At 40.7% G+C, this 17,155-nt stretch overlaps 1 protein-coding gene across 2 annotated transcripts; it reads left to right on the forward strand.

Annotated features, from left to right (window-relative positions):
* The first annotated feature begins 92 nt into the window (after positions 1–92).
* On the forward strand, positions 93–16,934 carry LOC138047269 (serine/arginine repetitive matrix protein 2-like). Of its 2 annotated transcripts, XM_068894030.1 has the most exons (9): positions 93–420; positions 974–1,075; positions 2,108–2,323; positions 4,765–4,845; positions 7,979–8,059; positions 8,643–8,708; positions 9,522–9,677; positions 11,876–14,056; positions 14,433–16,934. In XM_068894030.1, the coding sequence occupies exons 1-9, from the start codon at positions 182–184 to the stop codon at positions 14,641–14,643; spliced, it is 3,333 nt and encodes a 1,110-aa protein (XP_068750131.1). In that variant the 5' UTR covers positions 93–181; the 3' UTR covers positions 14,644–16,934. The 2 variants fall into 2 exon arrangements, with proteins under 2 accessions (XP_068750131.1, XP_068750132.1); XM_068894031.1 differs by lacking the exons at positions 93–420; positions 974–1,075; positions 2,108–2,323 and adding an exon at positions 4,391–4,409.
* The last annotated feature ends 221 nt before the right edge of the window (positions 16,935–17,155 follow it).

The raw sequence follows: 17,155 nt of genomic DNA on the forward strand, positions 1-17,155 counted from the left end.
ACGATGGACTCTGGGAATGAGAATGGAGGTTGTAGACTGGAGACTAGCAGATACTATGTGCATCATGGGATAGATAACCTCGCTTCGCTTTCCAGACGTCCATGTTGTTTGAGCGATGTGAAAGCTTGACCAAGTTGGAAGGAAACGTTTATTCGTAATTGAAGCGAGCGAAATACTCACGATGTACAATAACATTGGCTTACAGACTGCTCGGGGTTCAGGCACAAATGGGTACGTTCAAAGGAACTTGTCCTTGCTTCGTAGCAGAAAGGAGAAAGTCGAGTACCACACACAAGAAGATGTCGACAGACTTGAGCAAATGAACACTCGGAAACCAAACCAGGAGATCTTAGAACACGAGAGAAAGCGACAGATTGAACTCAAGTGTATGGAACTACAAGATATGATGGAAGAGCAGGGGTTAGTCCGACAATTCGTCCATTTTAAGTATAGTAACTTACAAGTTCTAGCAAATGTGGCCATTAATTTTTAGTGCGTGTAACCTCAGGAAGTACTGTCTGCTGTTGTCGCAAATTATAATTTGCGGGAAAACTTCTTCCATAATTCTACCATTGAATCGTCTTTAAAATAAATTATTTGTAAAAGCCACTTGCAATTTTATTCATTGTACGAACAAGAACGGCGAAGGAAAAATGGGTATAATACCGAGATGTCACAAGTTACAGTAGTTTGCACTGGAATACATGTAGTTCTTTGAAATTAAAAACGATGGAACATGATATTTAAGCCGGTCCCAATCCTTAACTGGACATGAGCTATTTTGTGGCCAGCTTTCCGATCTTTCACTTGAAACATGGGAAATTAATTTTTATCTTAGCATTAATTCAGGTAGAGTAAAACCTTTTAGTGGTACTGTTGAGGGTGTTTTTGTTGATAGTTGCGGAACTAAAAGTGCATGCTATTACACTAATAAGCTAGACTGTACATATATCATATCTCATTCAAAATTTAGATACAATGAAAATGAAATTTTAACCAAGGTGGAGGAATTGCGTGGTATCCTTTGCGAGAAAGAAGGCATGACAACCAAAGACAAGAAGGAAGGAAAAGCCAGGTACGTCACGTTCAATACGGGTTAGTGGTAATGGCAACTGCAAGCTTATATTTTGTTATATGTTTGTTCCAGGGATGTCCTTGTAATGGGAATTGGTAAGGAAAGAATACATGTTATGCTTATATTAATTTTGCTGTTATTTTTTAGAAAAGTGCATGTAAAACTGCTCTTTCTTGCAGTAAGGATCTTTGTCACTTGACTTCAGTAAACTGGAGGCATTTTTTGCTTTGTCTTTTAGATAAAATTTTATCTGGCATTCAGTGTTGAGTCCACACAACAAATTGTTATAACTTGTGTTTGGAACAATCTTCAACACAATATCTCAGCTTGAATTGTAATGATATTATAGGGTTGTCTGTGGTGTTGTTTTTGGCATCTCAGCTGTGCTGTTTGTTAAGAAATAATTATGTATTTCATATCCCAATACACACAGTTGCTCATTGTAAAAGTTCTTTAGTCCCTACCAACCTGCAGCTGAAAGCCGCTACATGGATTTGTGCACATTGTGCAATTTACTCTTACATCACGTAGCAAACTGTGCTATTACTTGCCTGTACATTTACATGTATATAATTTTGATATAAACACTGTTATTCATATAACCTATTTTTAATTGAAAAGTTTATGTTAATAATGTCCTCTTGTTTGCTTCAAGTTTTAGCTTCAAGGTAAGTGCATGTAGTTTTCTATGAAGGTGCAGCGTTGTGCTATAGATACAAGGCTACTGTAGTTTTGTGCTAAAATTTGTAACAAAGTTCTAAAGTTAAGAGTGTACACCGCTCTTGACAGATTAGTTGTCACATTTATCTCTTTGAAAGAAAATCTATAATATCATACACCTGAGTTATCTGATTACTAAATTATTGAAAATATTGTCATAGTAGCATTTTTGGCGGATGATCACATTCCAGTTACTTATACTTGTTTCGTGGTGAGGCAAAGATTATTCATGTCATGTGCGGTGCAATGTACCAACCTTCTATGTCTCTGTGTAGGAAACTTAAACATTTTTTTTTGCTCCTTCATAAACAGTATCACAGAAACACATCAGCTGGCTGAAGCAACTGAAGAGAAAAATATGAGAATGAAAGAAGCTTTGGGGATCAAAGATGACTACAAAGACGGTTCATCATTTGACCAGGAATTGAAAGAGGCACAAAGAAAATCAGAACAGTTAGCATGGGAAGCAAGACAGAAAGAAATTGAAAAAGAAAGGGAAAGAGAACAAAGAATACAGCAGACTCAGAGGTAAGAATCATGTGGTGCTTTAAGAAGAAATGTCTTTGGCATTATGCCATTGACGCATCACATTTAATTCCAAGCTCTTTGTTGTCCTTTCCACTGTTCATTGGCTTTGTTCCTTTTGTCCTCTTGTAATCATGCTAATGCTGAAGTTGGGGGTGGATCAGGGGAGGGGAATCTCTGAATTCACAATATTAAGCTCTCTCTCATTGTGAAAAGGATCACTGGAGATCTTGTTGGACACATATATATGTACCGTATGATTCAATGACTCAAAACAATCATTTTTGTAGTGAATTTTTTTGTGCATGGGAAATAGAACATCATCCTGGGAAAGATATAGACGCGAAAGCTACTGGAATGTTGTTTGTTGATTTGACCTTCTGAATGTTTGGCTCCTTAGAAAAAGCAGAAAAAATGTGTAATAATTTGACTACACTTGGTGAGGTGGGGTGCATGGTGGTACATGTAGTTTAGGGTGTGTAATAATAATATAAAATGTCCGTCCAGTCTTGAGTTATATGTGACCTCTCACACGAAAACAGTGTGGAAAGATCTGAGCAAACTGCCTCACAATGTGGCTTGCTCAGCCATTTCCTCATGTGTGCGGAAAGAATTGGAATTAAAAAAAAATGATCTGAGATCATTTTCGTGAGGTTTCATGCTGTCTTTCCAAAATGCTGCAGACTCCCGTGATTTACACTCAAAACATGCTTTTCGCTGGCGTGAACTAAGTCACGTGATGGTTCCCTGTCTATTTCTTAGGCGTCGGGAGATGAGAATAATCGGCACTGAGAATCTGATGGAAACCTCAAAGCACACTGTGTGCTCTTCGTTTAATGGAAACCAGTTGTTTTGCCTCCACTTGAGGAAATCGGAGTTTAGATGAGGTTGCTTTCATTTAAGACTTTTCACTCTGTGTGATGTGTCAGTGTCATCGCACTTTTTTTGTTTCTGGCCACCCCGCATGTTAAAAATATCTTAACAAATCTACCCAATTGTGTATTTCAATTCTATGAATAAATGTAGTGGAAGTATATTTGCCTGCGGCAAGCGGCCAGAATTTCATGAATTTATTGCGGTACGCAATTTTCAAAAAGTTGCGTGACAGTACATCGTTTACGCACTGATGCAAGTGAAGCACTGTTTTGTGCAGAGAAAATATCTTGCTTTACGCACAATAACAACACAATATTGCTTTTTATAAAATTTTTGATTTTGATTTCAGATTAGATATTGCTGTTTTTTCCAAATTCCGTTATGGTGGAGTTTTCGATAGACTGTTTATGTTAGCCGTGTAAGCCGACTCTATAAGATCCTTGTTCACGATTTCACAACGTGTGAGCTTGCCGCACATTCAGTCGTTCAAACGACTTTCCTAAGGAACGTTTTCACATGAGAGGTCACATAAAACCAAAGTGAAACAATAGTATACAAGGTGATGAAGCTTAGAGTACCCATGATATTCAGATCAGGAATTGTTTCCTCAATTCTTTTTTATCATATAGAAGTAAGGATTTCCTTTGAAGAATGTGTAACTGTGTGTGCTGATTTTCTCATAAAGGAATGAGGTCATGAGGACCTCATTCTTGCATCTTCGGGTGCACAGCTGACGTGGTGGTGAGGGTACTCGCCTCCCACCAGTGTGGCCCGAGTTCAATTTCCAGACTTTGTGTCATATGTGGGTTGAGTTTGTTGGGTTGATCTACTCTGCTCTGAGAAGTTTTTTCTTTGGGCACCCTCCCCTCTCCTCAAAAACCAATATTTGATTGGATTTGCTTTAATTTGTTGATTTCAGTTTCCCAAGTGTCTCCAATACATATGTGTATATTAGTACTCCAGTGCTAGAAGACTAGACATATAATATATATATTAAGATCAAGTTGTTTCTTTTCTAGGGGACCAAACATTCAGTGGTCAAAATAACTAATGATTTTAATAAATTATCACTACTTTTAGGAGTGACGGACGCTAGTTCTCGCTTTGACAAAATGAACCATTGTCTAAATAATCTTCTTGATTTTCTATTTCCCAACACTGTATTTAGAGTATTCACTTGTTTGTTGTCAAGTTTCATAATGGCTTGATGAAGGTAAGGCCAGCAATCATGATAACTTCTCTGTATTAACTTTGCACACCTTGCTGATCATTGCAAACAACCTCTGATGTGTAGTTAACAGTCAGTTGTGGTGTTAATGTCTTTTTGAGCTCATATGTACAACGTTGCTGCCAACCAAGAAAACTTCAAAAATTGAGGTGTTTGTCTTGGCCTAGATGCTTTGTCAAAGTGCCAAAAGCTATGGCTTTATTTGAGGAGTATACTTGTGGGAAAACTTTAGTGGGCTAGAAACTAGCTAGGAAGGATAGTCTATTGTGGAACAAAAATGTACATTTTTTTTGTGGATGAAGGCTGGATTTTTTGTTTACCAACATACTTATTTTTTTAGTTCAAGGAAGGAAACTCCTGAAAAGAAGAAAAAGAGAAAACAAACTCCACACTCTTCAGATGAAGGGAGTAAATCTGACAGGTATGATTTAAATCTTATACCTGACCAGACCTGTACTTGCGAAAGTTAAGAAATTAAAGACTCCCTGTTGAACGGCATGCTTTGCACGCGTTGTATGTTTTTATTCAGCTTGATGAAGGCACTCAAGAGAAAATGTGCGACAATTTGTGTCCTTTCCTACTAGCGAACAGAAGAGAAAGTTGCTGAATAATAGAAATGTTTATTTCCAATAAATCAAGCACAGCTCTAACACTAATCAAATAATCATCGGGTTTCCTCACTTACACTGTAAGACGGCTCGCATTGCGACAGCGACTCAAAAGTACATCTTTATTTTTCTTCAATTCTTTGATCTTTTAAAACGGGCTGGATGTTTGTTTTTTTACACCAATATAAAAAGAGAAATACTATTATTTTGTTCGCTACTATACAATTTGTGACAATCAGTTGTTCATAAAGGCTCTGCTGCAACTGTTGCAATCAAATTACAGACACAAACAGCTTGCTCATTTTGATCAATACCAGGAATGTTTGACCCTGAATTACATGTTAGCTTTATCAAAAACCATTTCAGCCGTAGACCCTTTGCCTCACATTTGAGTGAAAAATCCTTTGTCTAGAAACATAAGTACATGGCTAAGGATGTACAAAGTATTATTATTCAAATTTAGGAACCATAATTATATGCAAAGGGTCTATAGGTTGTCTGGTATATATGTAAGATCAAGATTTCCGGAACAACTTCCAAAAGTATTAAAGAGAAAAAAAATAAAGCAGAGAGGAGAACTGAACAAATAGCTCACTCAGTACAAAAAAGGATTTCAGCAAATGAAACTCGAAATCCAGTGATCCTGAACTGACTTCTGTGGCTCAAACCCCTGAGGTTTTCATTTGGATATATCTGCAAGTTGCCATCATCACTTCATAACGGTCCAACTGCTCAGTTGTCCACTGGTGTTTTTCACTGTTGACGTAATTATGATGTATTAATAACACTATTAATATAATACCAATCCAGCATTAAATTTGAACAATATTCCTCCAATTGCGATGGATTCGATACAAGATAGAGACATCTGACGGCCAAGGGAGGTTTTATTGTCCACGTAACCTGAGTCGAAGTGCGCTATGCATGCGATTCAACAGAGTCTTTAAGACAAAATTGTGGTTTTCTCAGAACATTTTAATCAAGCAGGCGGCAGCACACGTTTTTGGACTGGAAAAGGAGTTTGAGATTATCAGCAGTCTATTCTAGTACAGCAGTTATGCAGGACACTGGCAGCTGGCTACTCTTGACATCCATGTTTCAAGATAGTAGACACTGTACTACATCTTTTTAGTTTTCTCAGATACACTGTAGTGTTATGATATCACTCTATTAGTTAGAAACAAATTCATTTACTCCAAGAAGTTTTGGTATCGAAAAACTGCATTAAACCTCGAAGTGAGTGAAGGGCTGTCAAAGTCACACTTCTAACATACTTTAGGAGGTGTGAACTAAATTATATCATTAACATTGATATAGACCAAATTGGGCTAACTCAATGTTGTACCCATTCAAATCTCCCTTGTCAAGATTGTTTGTGTATTGTATTTGCATTATAATGTAGCATTATCATTTGAATGATAATTATGGAAATACTAAACCACTTCATTTGTTTTATGTTAATTAGACCTACAATGTACTGCCCTCATTTTGAAACAAATATTTTCTTGAAATCTGTTCGTTGTAGCGAGGCTAGAAAGACTTATTAACATTAAAACAAAAGAATTTTATTTGCCCGCCATTATGAAAGAGGTCTATGTTGTACCCAATTCAAACCTCGCAGGATTGAATTTCTTTGTGTGTTGCAGTTGCACGATAATCTAGCATTCACATTTAAGTGACATGGAAATACTTGGAACAAAACGTTTTATTCCCAAAGGGTTTTAATTGGGTACAACATTGAGTTAGTCGATTTGGTCTGTTGGTCTATTTGTTGATTTTCACACTGTGTAATGAGAACTGCATGTATGTTGTGTTCCAGTTGCTTTGAGGTTTGAAAGGGGTAAGAGAACATTTCATCCAGGCCCCAGTTTTTCAAACGATGGATAGCACTATATGCTGGATAAATCACTATACACTGGATAACTCAATTGGTTTTGCTAGTGTCTAGAGTGGTTTTCAATTGAGTGTCGAAAGTAATTAGATAATTACTTTGGTTCATGATTACTTCACTCAGTGATTGGTTCAAAGTTCTCGCGCCATTTTTTCAACCAATCAGAAGTGAAAAACCAATCGTGGCTCGCGCGTGCACATTTCCCGCGCTTTGTGTCGGCTACATGTAATTACTTCAAGTTCTGATTGGTTTACTGGATTGTCTCCGACTTTTTTGATTGGCCAAAGTAATTACTTTGGTTTTGGTTTGACGACACTCAATTGAAAACTGCTCTATCCACTGGATGGTGATTTATCTGGTGGATAGCGCTGATCCATTGTTTGAACAACTGGCGCCAGAAGGTTAACTTTGTAGCAATATTGTAATTTTAGGTTACAAGAGATGTTCTCTCTGTTGTTGCATTTGTCTGTAAATACATATCAGGAGGTAAAAATGATTAGGGATTTTGTTTTCTTTGACGTGTATTTGAACTCCTGAAGCAGCGATTACTGGTATACGGTCATTTTTGCCCTTACATGTATCCACTTTAATTCATTAACATTTACATCATTCCCGTTGCAAGAAATAATATTGAACTGTTCTATGTTGTGGAGGAATGGTTGTGAAATGGTCACTGCATCAAACTCCCGACCTCAGGGTGGTGGGTTTTAAGGCCTGGCTGTGTCATTGAGTTCTTTCCTTGGAAAAGAAACTTTGCTCCACACTGTATCTCTCCACTCAGGTACATACCTGGGTACTGGTGACATGTGCACTGTGTGGGGGGGGGGGGGGTAACCCTGCTTTGGACTATCATTTAATCCACAGGGCCTGGGGACAGGTAGCACTGCTCTCAGTCGCTTCAGGCCACTTGAAACTGGGATGAGGTGTGGCCATGTAATACCCTGGTGGCTTGTGTATCGCTCAACTTACCTTTCATGTGGGTGCGCAAGATAAATTTGGTAGTGTTTCAAGTCATTCTTCTTTTTTATTTGCTGACTTTGCATTTCCGTCTGCAGGTCCGATGACGATAAACGAAATATGTCTCCTCGCACCAGTAAAACACGGAAGAAACAAAAAGAGCAAACACCGGAAGAAAGGTACACTTCACTGTTCAATGGTGAAGCCAAACATTTGCATAATACTTACTGTTTATACTTTGATTGCTTTCAATGTCATACAGATGCAAGTACTGTGTCAGCATATCATTCATTGTTCCCCCCATCAGGAATGATTGAGTACAGTACCATGTACATCTGTAGGTGGAAAAAAAAGGTTTTTAAAAAACTGATCAGTGATCACTGTTGTGTGTTACCCTCTATAAATAAAGTTGATTATTATTATTATTATTTGATGTTTAACAGGTATGGTTAGCCCTGCGTACCAGGAAGTGGCTTTCGATGGTGAGCTCGCTTAGCTAGCCACTTATCAATGGCCTGATGGTACTGATCCATGTTGAAAATGACACAAGCTTTTCCAAAGATACTTTTGTTGTGCAATGGTTCTGCAATGAGGTTTACAAAGGGATTACTCAACAAGTTGTATGCAACCTCGTGCAGTTCAACATAACTTGGAGCATCAAATTGGTGCAAGACGAGTTGCAGAAACTGTAGTTTTTAAGCTGCAAAATTAATATTCTTGATTTAACATTTCTGGTGTTTCTCTCTTCCAATTTTTCTCTAGCTTGTCAGAATCCGAATTTGAATCAGATAAAAGAAAGTTAAGGAATAAGAAAGGAAAAGAAAGAGGGTATGTTTTGTACAAATACTGAGTACATTTACTATCTCGTTTACATTATTGGGTGGTAGACGGATTGTGTGGAGTACAGAGATCCTCAACTTAAAGCCACTCTTCAGTAGAGTACATGTAAGGTTGTCATAGTCTTCAGGATCCTGTTGTCTTCCTTAGCTTACTATGGGAGCAGGGCTGGGATCATGTTTATTCCCAGGCTCAATATCACTTGGCTCAGTACTCCCCCCTGGGGCCCGTTTCTCAAACGTCCCAAGAACCTTTTGGGCCCGAAAAGCCATTTGTGAAACTGCCAACCGCTTGTTTTTGAAAGCCGATCTTTTAACATGTTTTCAAGAAAACAAAAATTAAAATGACTGTGAAGTTTGACGACTTAAGTCCACTCCGTTCTTGAGATAAAAAGCGAATTATGACACCTGAAAATGGCCCGTAAAGTTTCGGGACTTTCGAGAAACGGGCCCCTGGGGCCCCGGTTGTTCAAAAGCTGATTCACGCTAATCCCAGATTAATAATTAATCAAGGAGTTTATTTCTCCACTCCCAAATGCTGTTCAACGCTGATATTTCATTTTGGCAAACCTTCACATTAGAAGAAGTCAATCTTGAAAAACAAAAATAAGCAAAAGAAACCTTCACCACAAAGTTGAAAACATGAAACAAAAGTTTACGGTAATCGTGGATTGAGTTAATCTTGTGTTCATCTGAATAATCATATTTTCTGTTGAAGGCCAGAATAATACCATGGATTGGCTACATGGCATGATTTGGTTGTACATGTAACACTGTTTTAGCTTCTTTTGTTGCTTGTATGTAGCGATGATACCCAAGAATTCTCATCAAAGAAAAGCCCTGACAGAAGCAGAAAATTCCAAAAAGAAGAGAAAGAAGAGAGGAACACCAAGCGCAGGAGGAAGTCGGGCAGCTCTGAAGATGAAAAACCCAGAAGAAAGCTAAAAAAGAATTCTGAAAGGTTGGGTTTCATCTTACATGTACACTACACTACACTAAACTACGCTACACTACAGTACACATCAGTGAAATATGGACCGATAGGTTTATTTTGGCTAACTAAGGCATCACATGAGTTGCGAACACAGAACCACTTTAAGTGCTACAAAATATGCGTACATACAATTCATATTGAATAGAAATTAAAATGAATTTTAATGCAAACTAGCGACTCAGCCGGATAAGAAATACCAAAAACCCCAGTGGGAAAAAGGAAACCGTATTCCTCGAACCGATGCAGCGCCACCCCCGGGGTTTTGGGTTATGTCAAATAGCCCACTTTCGATATATAAAAATTCAGTTCTGAACAAAAGGCACCATCTCGAGGCTCTGGGGAATAAACTCGTACAAATCCTTCTATAGACCTTATTCATAAATGGCGGCCAATTTATAATTCTTTTGTCGAAGTGCAAATTAGCCTACCAAGCCTCGATACCATACAGTGAATTGAAAAGAATTCTTGCTCTAAAATGAGGCTTGGTAGGCTAATTTGCATGTGGACAAAAGAATTATAAATGAGACCGCCATTTATGAATAAGGTCTATATATTCAACAGAGAGCCTCGAGATGTTGACTTTTGTTTAGGACTGAATTTTAATATATCGAAATAGGTCTATTAATACCATACAGATTTAAAAAAGGTAAGCTTCGGAACAGTTGTTGATGCAGGCCTAGAATAGCTAAGCATGTGACAAACTAAACCTTTATGGACGGCATATCACCCGTCATGCACCAAATTCATCCCAAGGCCCTTCTGCTTCGTGCTGTTGAAATATCGATGTCCGTCTCATTCACACACTCAAACGCCAGAAATAATATTAATTTTACTCTTTTGCAAGTGCACAACAAATTCTTGTGTTGGTTTCTGGGTCACCGTTGGGGGAATGGCTTGGCTGCAGCTGCAACTAAAGGGGCTATGTCACAACATTGCAGTTCATTTTGTACATGTTGTATACTTTTATCAATAAGTTGCCCCTTTAAGCCATTCCGGAATTGCGCAGGGAACTGGGGCGAGTTTCAAATTTGAACCAATCGATAAATTGACTCCATCACATAAAAGATAACATTGAGATTGGCGATCTGTCCACGTTTGATGCTTCTAGGTCGAACAGAAAACCATATAAACTCGTAAATTTTTTGTATGGATTGTTAACTATGTTTTAAAGTGCGTAACTTGGTCTCTGTTCAACCTAAAAGCATCAAACTTGGACAGATGGCCAATCTCAGCGTCGCTATCTTTCATGTGATGGTGTAATTATATAGATTGGTTCAGAGTTGAATCTCGCCCCAGGTCCCTGCGCAATTCCGGAATGGCTTATTCGTTACGCAACTTGACCTTATCAACCCAGAAATTACTTTTAACCAACACTCTGTCGGACATACCTTATTTACATACAGCAGAGATAACCTTTGAAAAACTGTTAAAGGAGAAGTTCACACCAAAATGGTACCGTCTCGCAGTAGGAAGTTAGTGTGAAGATAATGTATTTCCCGAAGTTTCAGCTTCCAAGGAGCTTTCTAACCTTACTAAATCCTTCGTCAAAGTAGGGTGAAATCCCGCACGATCGCCGCCATCTTAAAATTAGCTTAGCAACCTGGCGGCATGTTCATGACGTCATTGAGCTGAACCTGGAGTTTAGCGGGAAGCTTGAACACCCAAAGCTGTTGAGATTATTCGTATTCCAGTCATACCTTTTTGTTCAGCAACATAAATTGCGCAAATAGGTCCGAAAGAGACTGCAAAAGAGGTCTTTCGGATCACTTCACCGACAGTTTCTTTGACGCACGACACACTATTCCTTTATGAACGCGCTCTGGTTCAAAGCGATATGTCTCAGTCGAGGTGTTTGCTTATGAAAAGTGTTATCAGCTGAGCTCAATGACGTCCCGAAAGGTTGCCAGGCTGCTAAGATAATCCAAGTGCCTCCTTTCTTATTTGCTGTTTTATTCAAACCTTGGTTTGATGTTTTATGAAGCTAGTTTTACGTTTCGCTTGATTTAGTTGCCAGTTTCCTGACATGTCCCCGTTATCATCAGAAAAATCACACTGGGTACAAAATTGATAAACCGCGCGTCGTCGTCTTTTGGTGTACGCTTTCCACACCACGATTCCTCTTTAGCACTTGTCTTATGTTGGTTGCAATGTACTTTCCCCTGCAGCGAATCGGAGAGTGAGAGCCCTGCCAAGCGCAACAAGGGGAAACAGACGAAAGATGAAAGAGAACACAGAAGAGAAAAGGAACGTAGCCGCTCAAAGGAAAATGAGAGAAAGAAAAAGTACCACAGAGAAAGGTCGTCTTCTTCAGAGAGATTGTCTCCCCAGAAACAATCCCATCACCAATATAGAAGCGAGGAAAAGAGAAGAGAGGATAAAGGGGCTCGTCATGACGACAAAAAATACATTGAGCAGGATCAGGTCAATGAAAGGGATAATCGCTCTCGTTATGGTCGGACGCATGCGCAGGAGGATCGCTCACCAGATGACAGGGCAAGGGAAAAAGAAACGCAAATTCGCAACAGTGAAACTCGTCGTAGACGATCAGAAGAAAACGAAAATGTTGGAAGACGCCAACGTCATGATGGTGGTTCAAACTCGGAAGAAAAGTCTCCTGTCGAGAGGAAAAAAGGAAAACGGCGAGATTTTCGGAGTCCCTCTGAAGAGAAACGCCCCATGAAAGGCAAAGAGCACTTTCGGGAGGCATCGAGCAGAAGGGGTAGGAGAGCAAGTTCAAGCCCCGAACAAGCACAGTTTGCTGATAGAAGAAGAGGCTCTCGTGAAAGAGAGGAAAAGAGACAAGTTGAAGAGAAAGAAAATGATGAGTCAAGGAATGCCTCTAGGATTGAAGCGAATCGCTCTCGACGTGAATCTACGCCGGAGAAAAAAAGGCCAAGACGTAGTTCGTCAAGGGATGAGAACAGGTTTCAGAGGCAGAGGCAGCGATCGCCATCTTTGGACAATAGAAAAAGTCGTCAACGACGGGAATCTGGAAGTCCTCCTAGAGATGCGAGAAAGCCCAGAAATGCACTGAGACGAACATCTCCAGCTGGCGAGAGGAGGCCTAAGGTCAGAGTACCAAGCAAATCTCCATCTCGAGAGCCCACTCCGAAGAAGCCCGATGTATCAGGAGATAACCAAAGGAAGTTAAAGCACGAAACTTCATCCAAGCTTAAAGCCCAATCCAAACGGTCGTCCAGTTCAGAGGAAAGCTCCTCCAGTAGTTCATCAGAGTCAGAGTCACGTTCTGATGGTGAATCGTCTGATAGTGGCACCAGTGAAAAAGGTTCACGACAGACAAAAAAGCCATTGGTTCAGAAAGAGCCCTCCCCTTCGCCTCATAATGTGAGAGAGCAGTCCCCAGACGGTCGCAGTGCAACTTTCTCTTCTGCTAAGCCCAGTAAACAGACTTCAAGAGACGAGGCATCTCCAAAAAGGCAGAGACCAAGTAATAGCCCAAGTCCGTCTCCCATACGCAGAGGGCAGAGACCAAGGAAAAGCCCAAGTCCACCTCCCATACGCAGAAGGACAGCCCCAAGTCCTGTTCGCACCCGGAAGAGTAACAGAAATCAGAGCCGGAGTAGATCCCGAGAAGGAACCGATCGGCAAAGGTCAGATAGTCCTGCGCCTCAACGTTTTGCATCCCGAAGTGCATCGCCTCCTAGAAATAACCGAAGGCAAACTTCATCTCCTCCTCGGCGTCAGCCTTCAAGAAATGCTAATCAGCGCCCGAAAAGAAGCCCTAGTCGCTCCCCACCAGCTCCACCACGGAGGCGTCAACACTCGAGCAGCAGAAGCCCGCCGAGAAACCGGAGGAATTCCAGTCCTCCAATTCGGATGCGGCGATCAGGAAGTCCTTCCCGAGGCTTCAACAGGCAGCTCAGAAGAGGAAGCCCGTTCAGAAGTAAAAGTCGCAGTAGGAGTCCTTCCCCCTCCAGGCAACCTCGTAGACGCCAACCATCTCCTAGCTCTTCCTCACCGAGAAGGAGAAGTCCAAGCCCTGCTGTAAAGAGACACAGATCTCGAAGTCCTCGCCCTGTTCGAAGCTCAATTCGGCCGCCGAGGAGAAGTCCCGCAAGAAAACAGAGAGGCAGCCCTAGGCGCTCCCATCCGAGGCTTCATCGCCGACGTGAACCATCGAGAAGTCCATCACCTCGAAGGAATAGGGCAACAGTACGTCTGTCACCAAAACGAGCCAGTCCTGCACAGAGACGCCGAAGAAGTCCAAGTACATCACCTGACCGCAGACGGAACAAAGCAGAAGAGCGTAAGCACTCTTCTGTTCAGAGGAGTCAGTCTTCAGATGAATCCGAAGAGAGTGATGAGCCGGAAACTCCGCAGAAAAGGTAGTGACATATTTCCATGTTGAATGCAGCTGTCTCGACTACTAACGGATGCTTACTCACTAAATGCCCCTCCACCGTAGCTTAACTGACAAAACTTTGAAAGTGCTAACTAAACGAGTGTATGTGACCACGCGTCAGGCTTTCAGCCTTGGACGTGTTTCTGCTGAACTTTAGCAAGCAGAGCAGCCTGTGTGTTGTCTCCTGACAGACCTATTTTTTCCAGATGTTAAGTTTCTTTTTAGTTTTTGTTGCGTTGGTGTCTTGGGTGTGTTTATGGCTCTTCGTTTTTCATATGAAATACGTGTTGCAGAGTTTTCCTCTAGTTGTATCTTGCGAGCTGTTAGATCAAAAAGCATCTCTTTCTTGATTGTTTCAGAGTCGCTCAAGGGAAGTCGAGTAAGAGAAGAACCGTCGAGAAACGACCCCAAAGGAAAAACACCAGTAGTGAAAGCAGCTCGGAGGATGATAGCAATGACAGTAGCGACAGTATCAGTGGAAGCAGTAGCAATTCTAGCAGCAGCAGTGGCAGTGAAGAGGAGTCTGACTCGAGCAGCAGTAGTTCAGACAGCGTCAAGCCAAGACGATAAATGATAATATATAACAGTCAAATGGATTTGTGTTCGCCTGGAGCATTTGCGCCCGTGGACATAGCATATTGTCAAAAACTATGTATTACACATTTCCGTTTATGTCGATGTACCAACCTGGTCTACAAAGTGATTTTCTCTTCAATTTTGTAGGTGAATCACCTGTGTGTAGATAGCTTAACATCATGTGGCCTTCAATATCGCCAAAGGCCGTCACTTTGTGTGGAGTCCATCTTTAGTCTTTTACGAGAGAACAGTTCATTTAGGGCGGTTGTCAAAAGGCCAAAATTGTGCTTTTTATAATGTCAATGCATATAGCTGGTAATGGTCACCACCCTTTTTATCGCTTGCATCTTTTAGACAGTCGCTTTTTTGCGGCTTTGTATGCCGTATGGTAGCGCACGTCCCAACTTAAAGGAAACGTTGGAATAAGTCGAGTTGAGATTGAATTAATCCCTCAGTTAGCGATTTCCCAGGGCTAATGATAATAATCCCGTGTTTTTAAAGATTATACCTTAACAAAAAAACCGATAGAGGTTTTAGCAGTGAGTTGGAGCCATTGTGCTTCGATGCTACCACTTTGTTGTTTTGCCAGTTTCCATTAGAACAACCTTTTCAATCATGATGAGTTCTGATCCCAGTTGGGTCAAAGTTAGGGTAACTGTGTCTGAAGGCTCGAACATTCTTATTCGGTATTTTCACTAATCCCATAATACAGGTCATTTTGGGGGGTAATATGCATTTAAACAATGAATATCCAGTTCACTGAAGAATGATACAGTCCCAGGAGTAAATAACTTGTATTGTTTTTACGTTAAGAACCTCAAACGTGTTGCGTTATGGGATGGGGGGGAAATAGCGAAATTTCCGAAGAATGAATACAGTTCACTCTACTCTCTGACGTCACAGTCGCCATGTTTGTGCCCCTAAACAAAGAAACGGCGGCCATATTGGTGTCCCGACCCAATCCTCTGGGAATTGAACTCTTTTATTATGCAAACGTTTTCTTTTGTTTTCGTTAAAACATGGCGGTTGATCACATGATGAAAACCAACAATAGTGTTTTCGCTCGCGTGATCAGTAGCCTTGTTTTCCCACCGAAACAAAAGAAAACATTTGCATGATAAGGGAGCTGAATTCTCGAAGGATAAGTTTGGGGGGACACCATCATGACCGTCGTTCCTTTGTTTAGGGACACCAACGTGGCCGCCAAACACTCTATAAAGATGGTTTACACCAGGCGTCAGAGCATCCATGTTGGTGCACAGAACAATAGAGAAAGATTGACTATTATGATGCAAAACATGATGCACCTACATGGCCGTCTCATCACGTTATTGCAAACCATTCATAGACCGAATCGACTAACTCAATGTTGTACCCAATTCAAATCTCTCGGGATTAAGGTTCTTTGTGTGTTGCAGTTGCATGATAATGTAGCAATTCACGTTTAAATGATAAGGAAATACTTGGTACAAAACGTTTTATCCCCAAAGGATTTGAATTGGGTACAACACTGAGGTAGCCGAATCGGTCTATTGTTGAAAAAGGAAGGGTTACGTTTTTAACAAACGTTGGCCGTGTAGCACTATTGCCGTGACTTTAACATCTCCAGTTCCCACGGGTTGCTCCCGTCTGACCTCGTAGCTCAGTCGGTAGAGCAGCGGTGATCTAACCCGAAGGTCGTGGGTTCATTTCCCACCCTTGTTAAAGTTTTTGTCTCTCCTTTTGTGGGCCCATTTCCATCAGTAGGGCTAACGCTCACATGGTTTATATGGGGTACAAAACCAGCACTTCACATTACACTTTTCTAGTCAGTTAAGTCTATTGTTGAAAAAGTTGCACTGGGTGTCGTCTCGTACATGCTGTATGAATTTTTATCCACTGGTCTGTTGGCCTTTGCTGCCCAGCCAGAACAATTTCATTAAAGGCCCGCCTTCAACCGACAGCCTGCCGTGGAACAATCTTCATGTATGAAAATCCCGCCGAAGCTGAAATTCATCCAATCAGGTCGCTACGATAAGCATTGCGAATTTCCATAACAAAAACAAACAGTCGAAAAGCCTGTCGGTTGAAGGTGGGCCTTAAAGATACCTTCTGTTCTCATTTCACACTGAAAGAATTATTTGTCTGATAACAGTGTTAAACGCTCTACGTTAAGCTTAACAAAGGCATCAAATTGTGATTGACAGTGCAGAATCATCTGATGATATTGTTCTTCCTAATAAGAAGTATTGTTTTCGTGTAAAGAAAACGAGACAAGCCAACGCATTAAAGACTATCGCTCTTTTTATTTGGTTACTGTCACATTGGAGAAAAGATCGTAACATTGTCTAAAGGAAATCTCGCACTGAAAATAAACAACTGCACGAGTATCTACCGGGATGTTAGGTAATGCTTTCATTATTTTCGCGACGGTTTGTTTGGGGAGGGGGTGAGGAGACACGGCAGCGTTAGGTTTGGTTAGGTGTAGCAAGTGACGAACGCCAGGGGATAACTCCAAAAATGAAGA

Source organism: Montipora capricornis, chromosome 4 (genome assembly GCF_036669925.1).
Source record: "Montipora capricornis isolate CH-2021 chromosome 4, ASM3666992v2, whole genome shotgun sequence".
In the NCBI taxonomy this organism is placed as follows: Eukaryota; Metazoa; Cnidaria; class Anthozoa; order Scleractinia; family Acroporidae; genus Montipora; species Montipora capricornis.

Coding starts and splice junctions, on each gene's coding strand:
- LOC138047269 (XM_068894030.1), top strand. CDS start 182: ATGTACAATAACATTGGCTTACAGACTGCTCGGGGTTCAGGCACAAAT. Junction 4,846..7,978: donor GAAGGGAGTAAATCTGACAG/GTATGATTTAAA, acceptor TTCCGTCTGCAG/GTCCGATGACGATAAACGAA. Junction 14,057..14,432: donor CCGGAAACTCCGCAGAAAAG/GTAGTGACATAT, acceptor TGATTGTTTCAG/AGTCGCTCAAGGGAAGTCGA.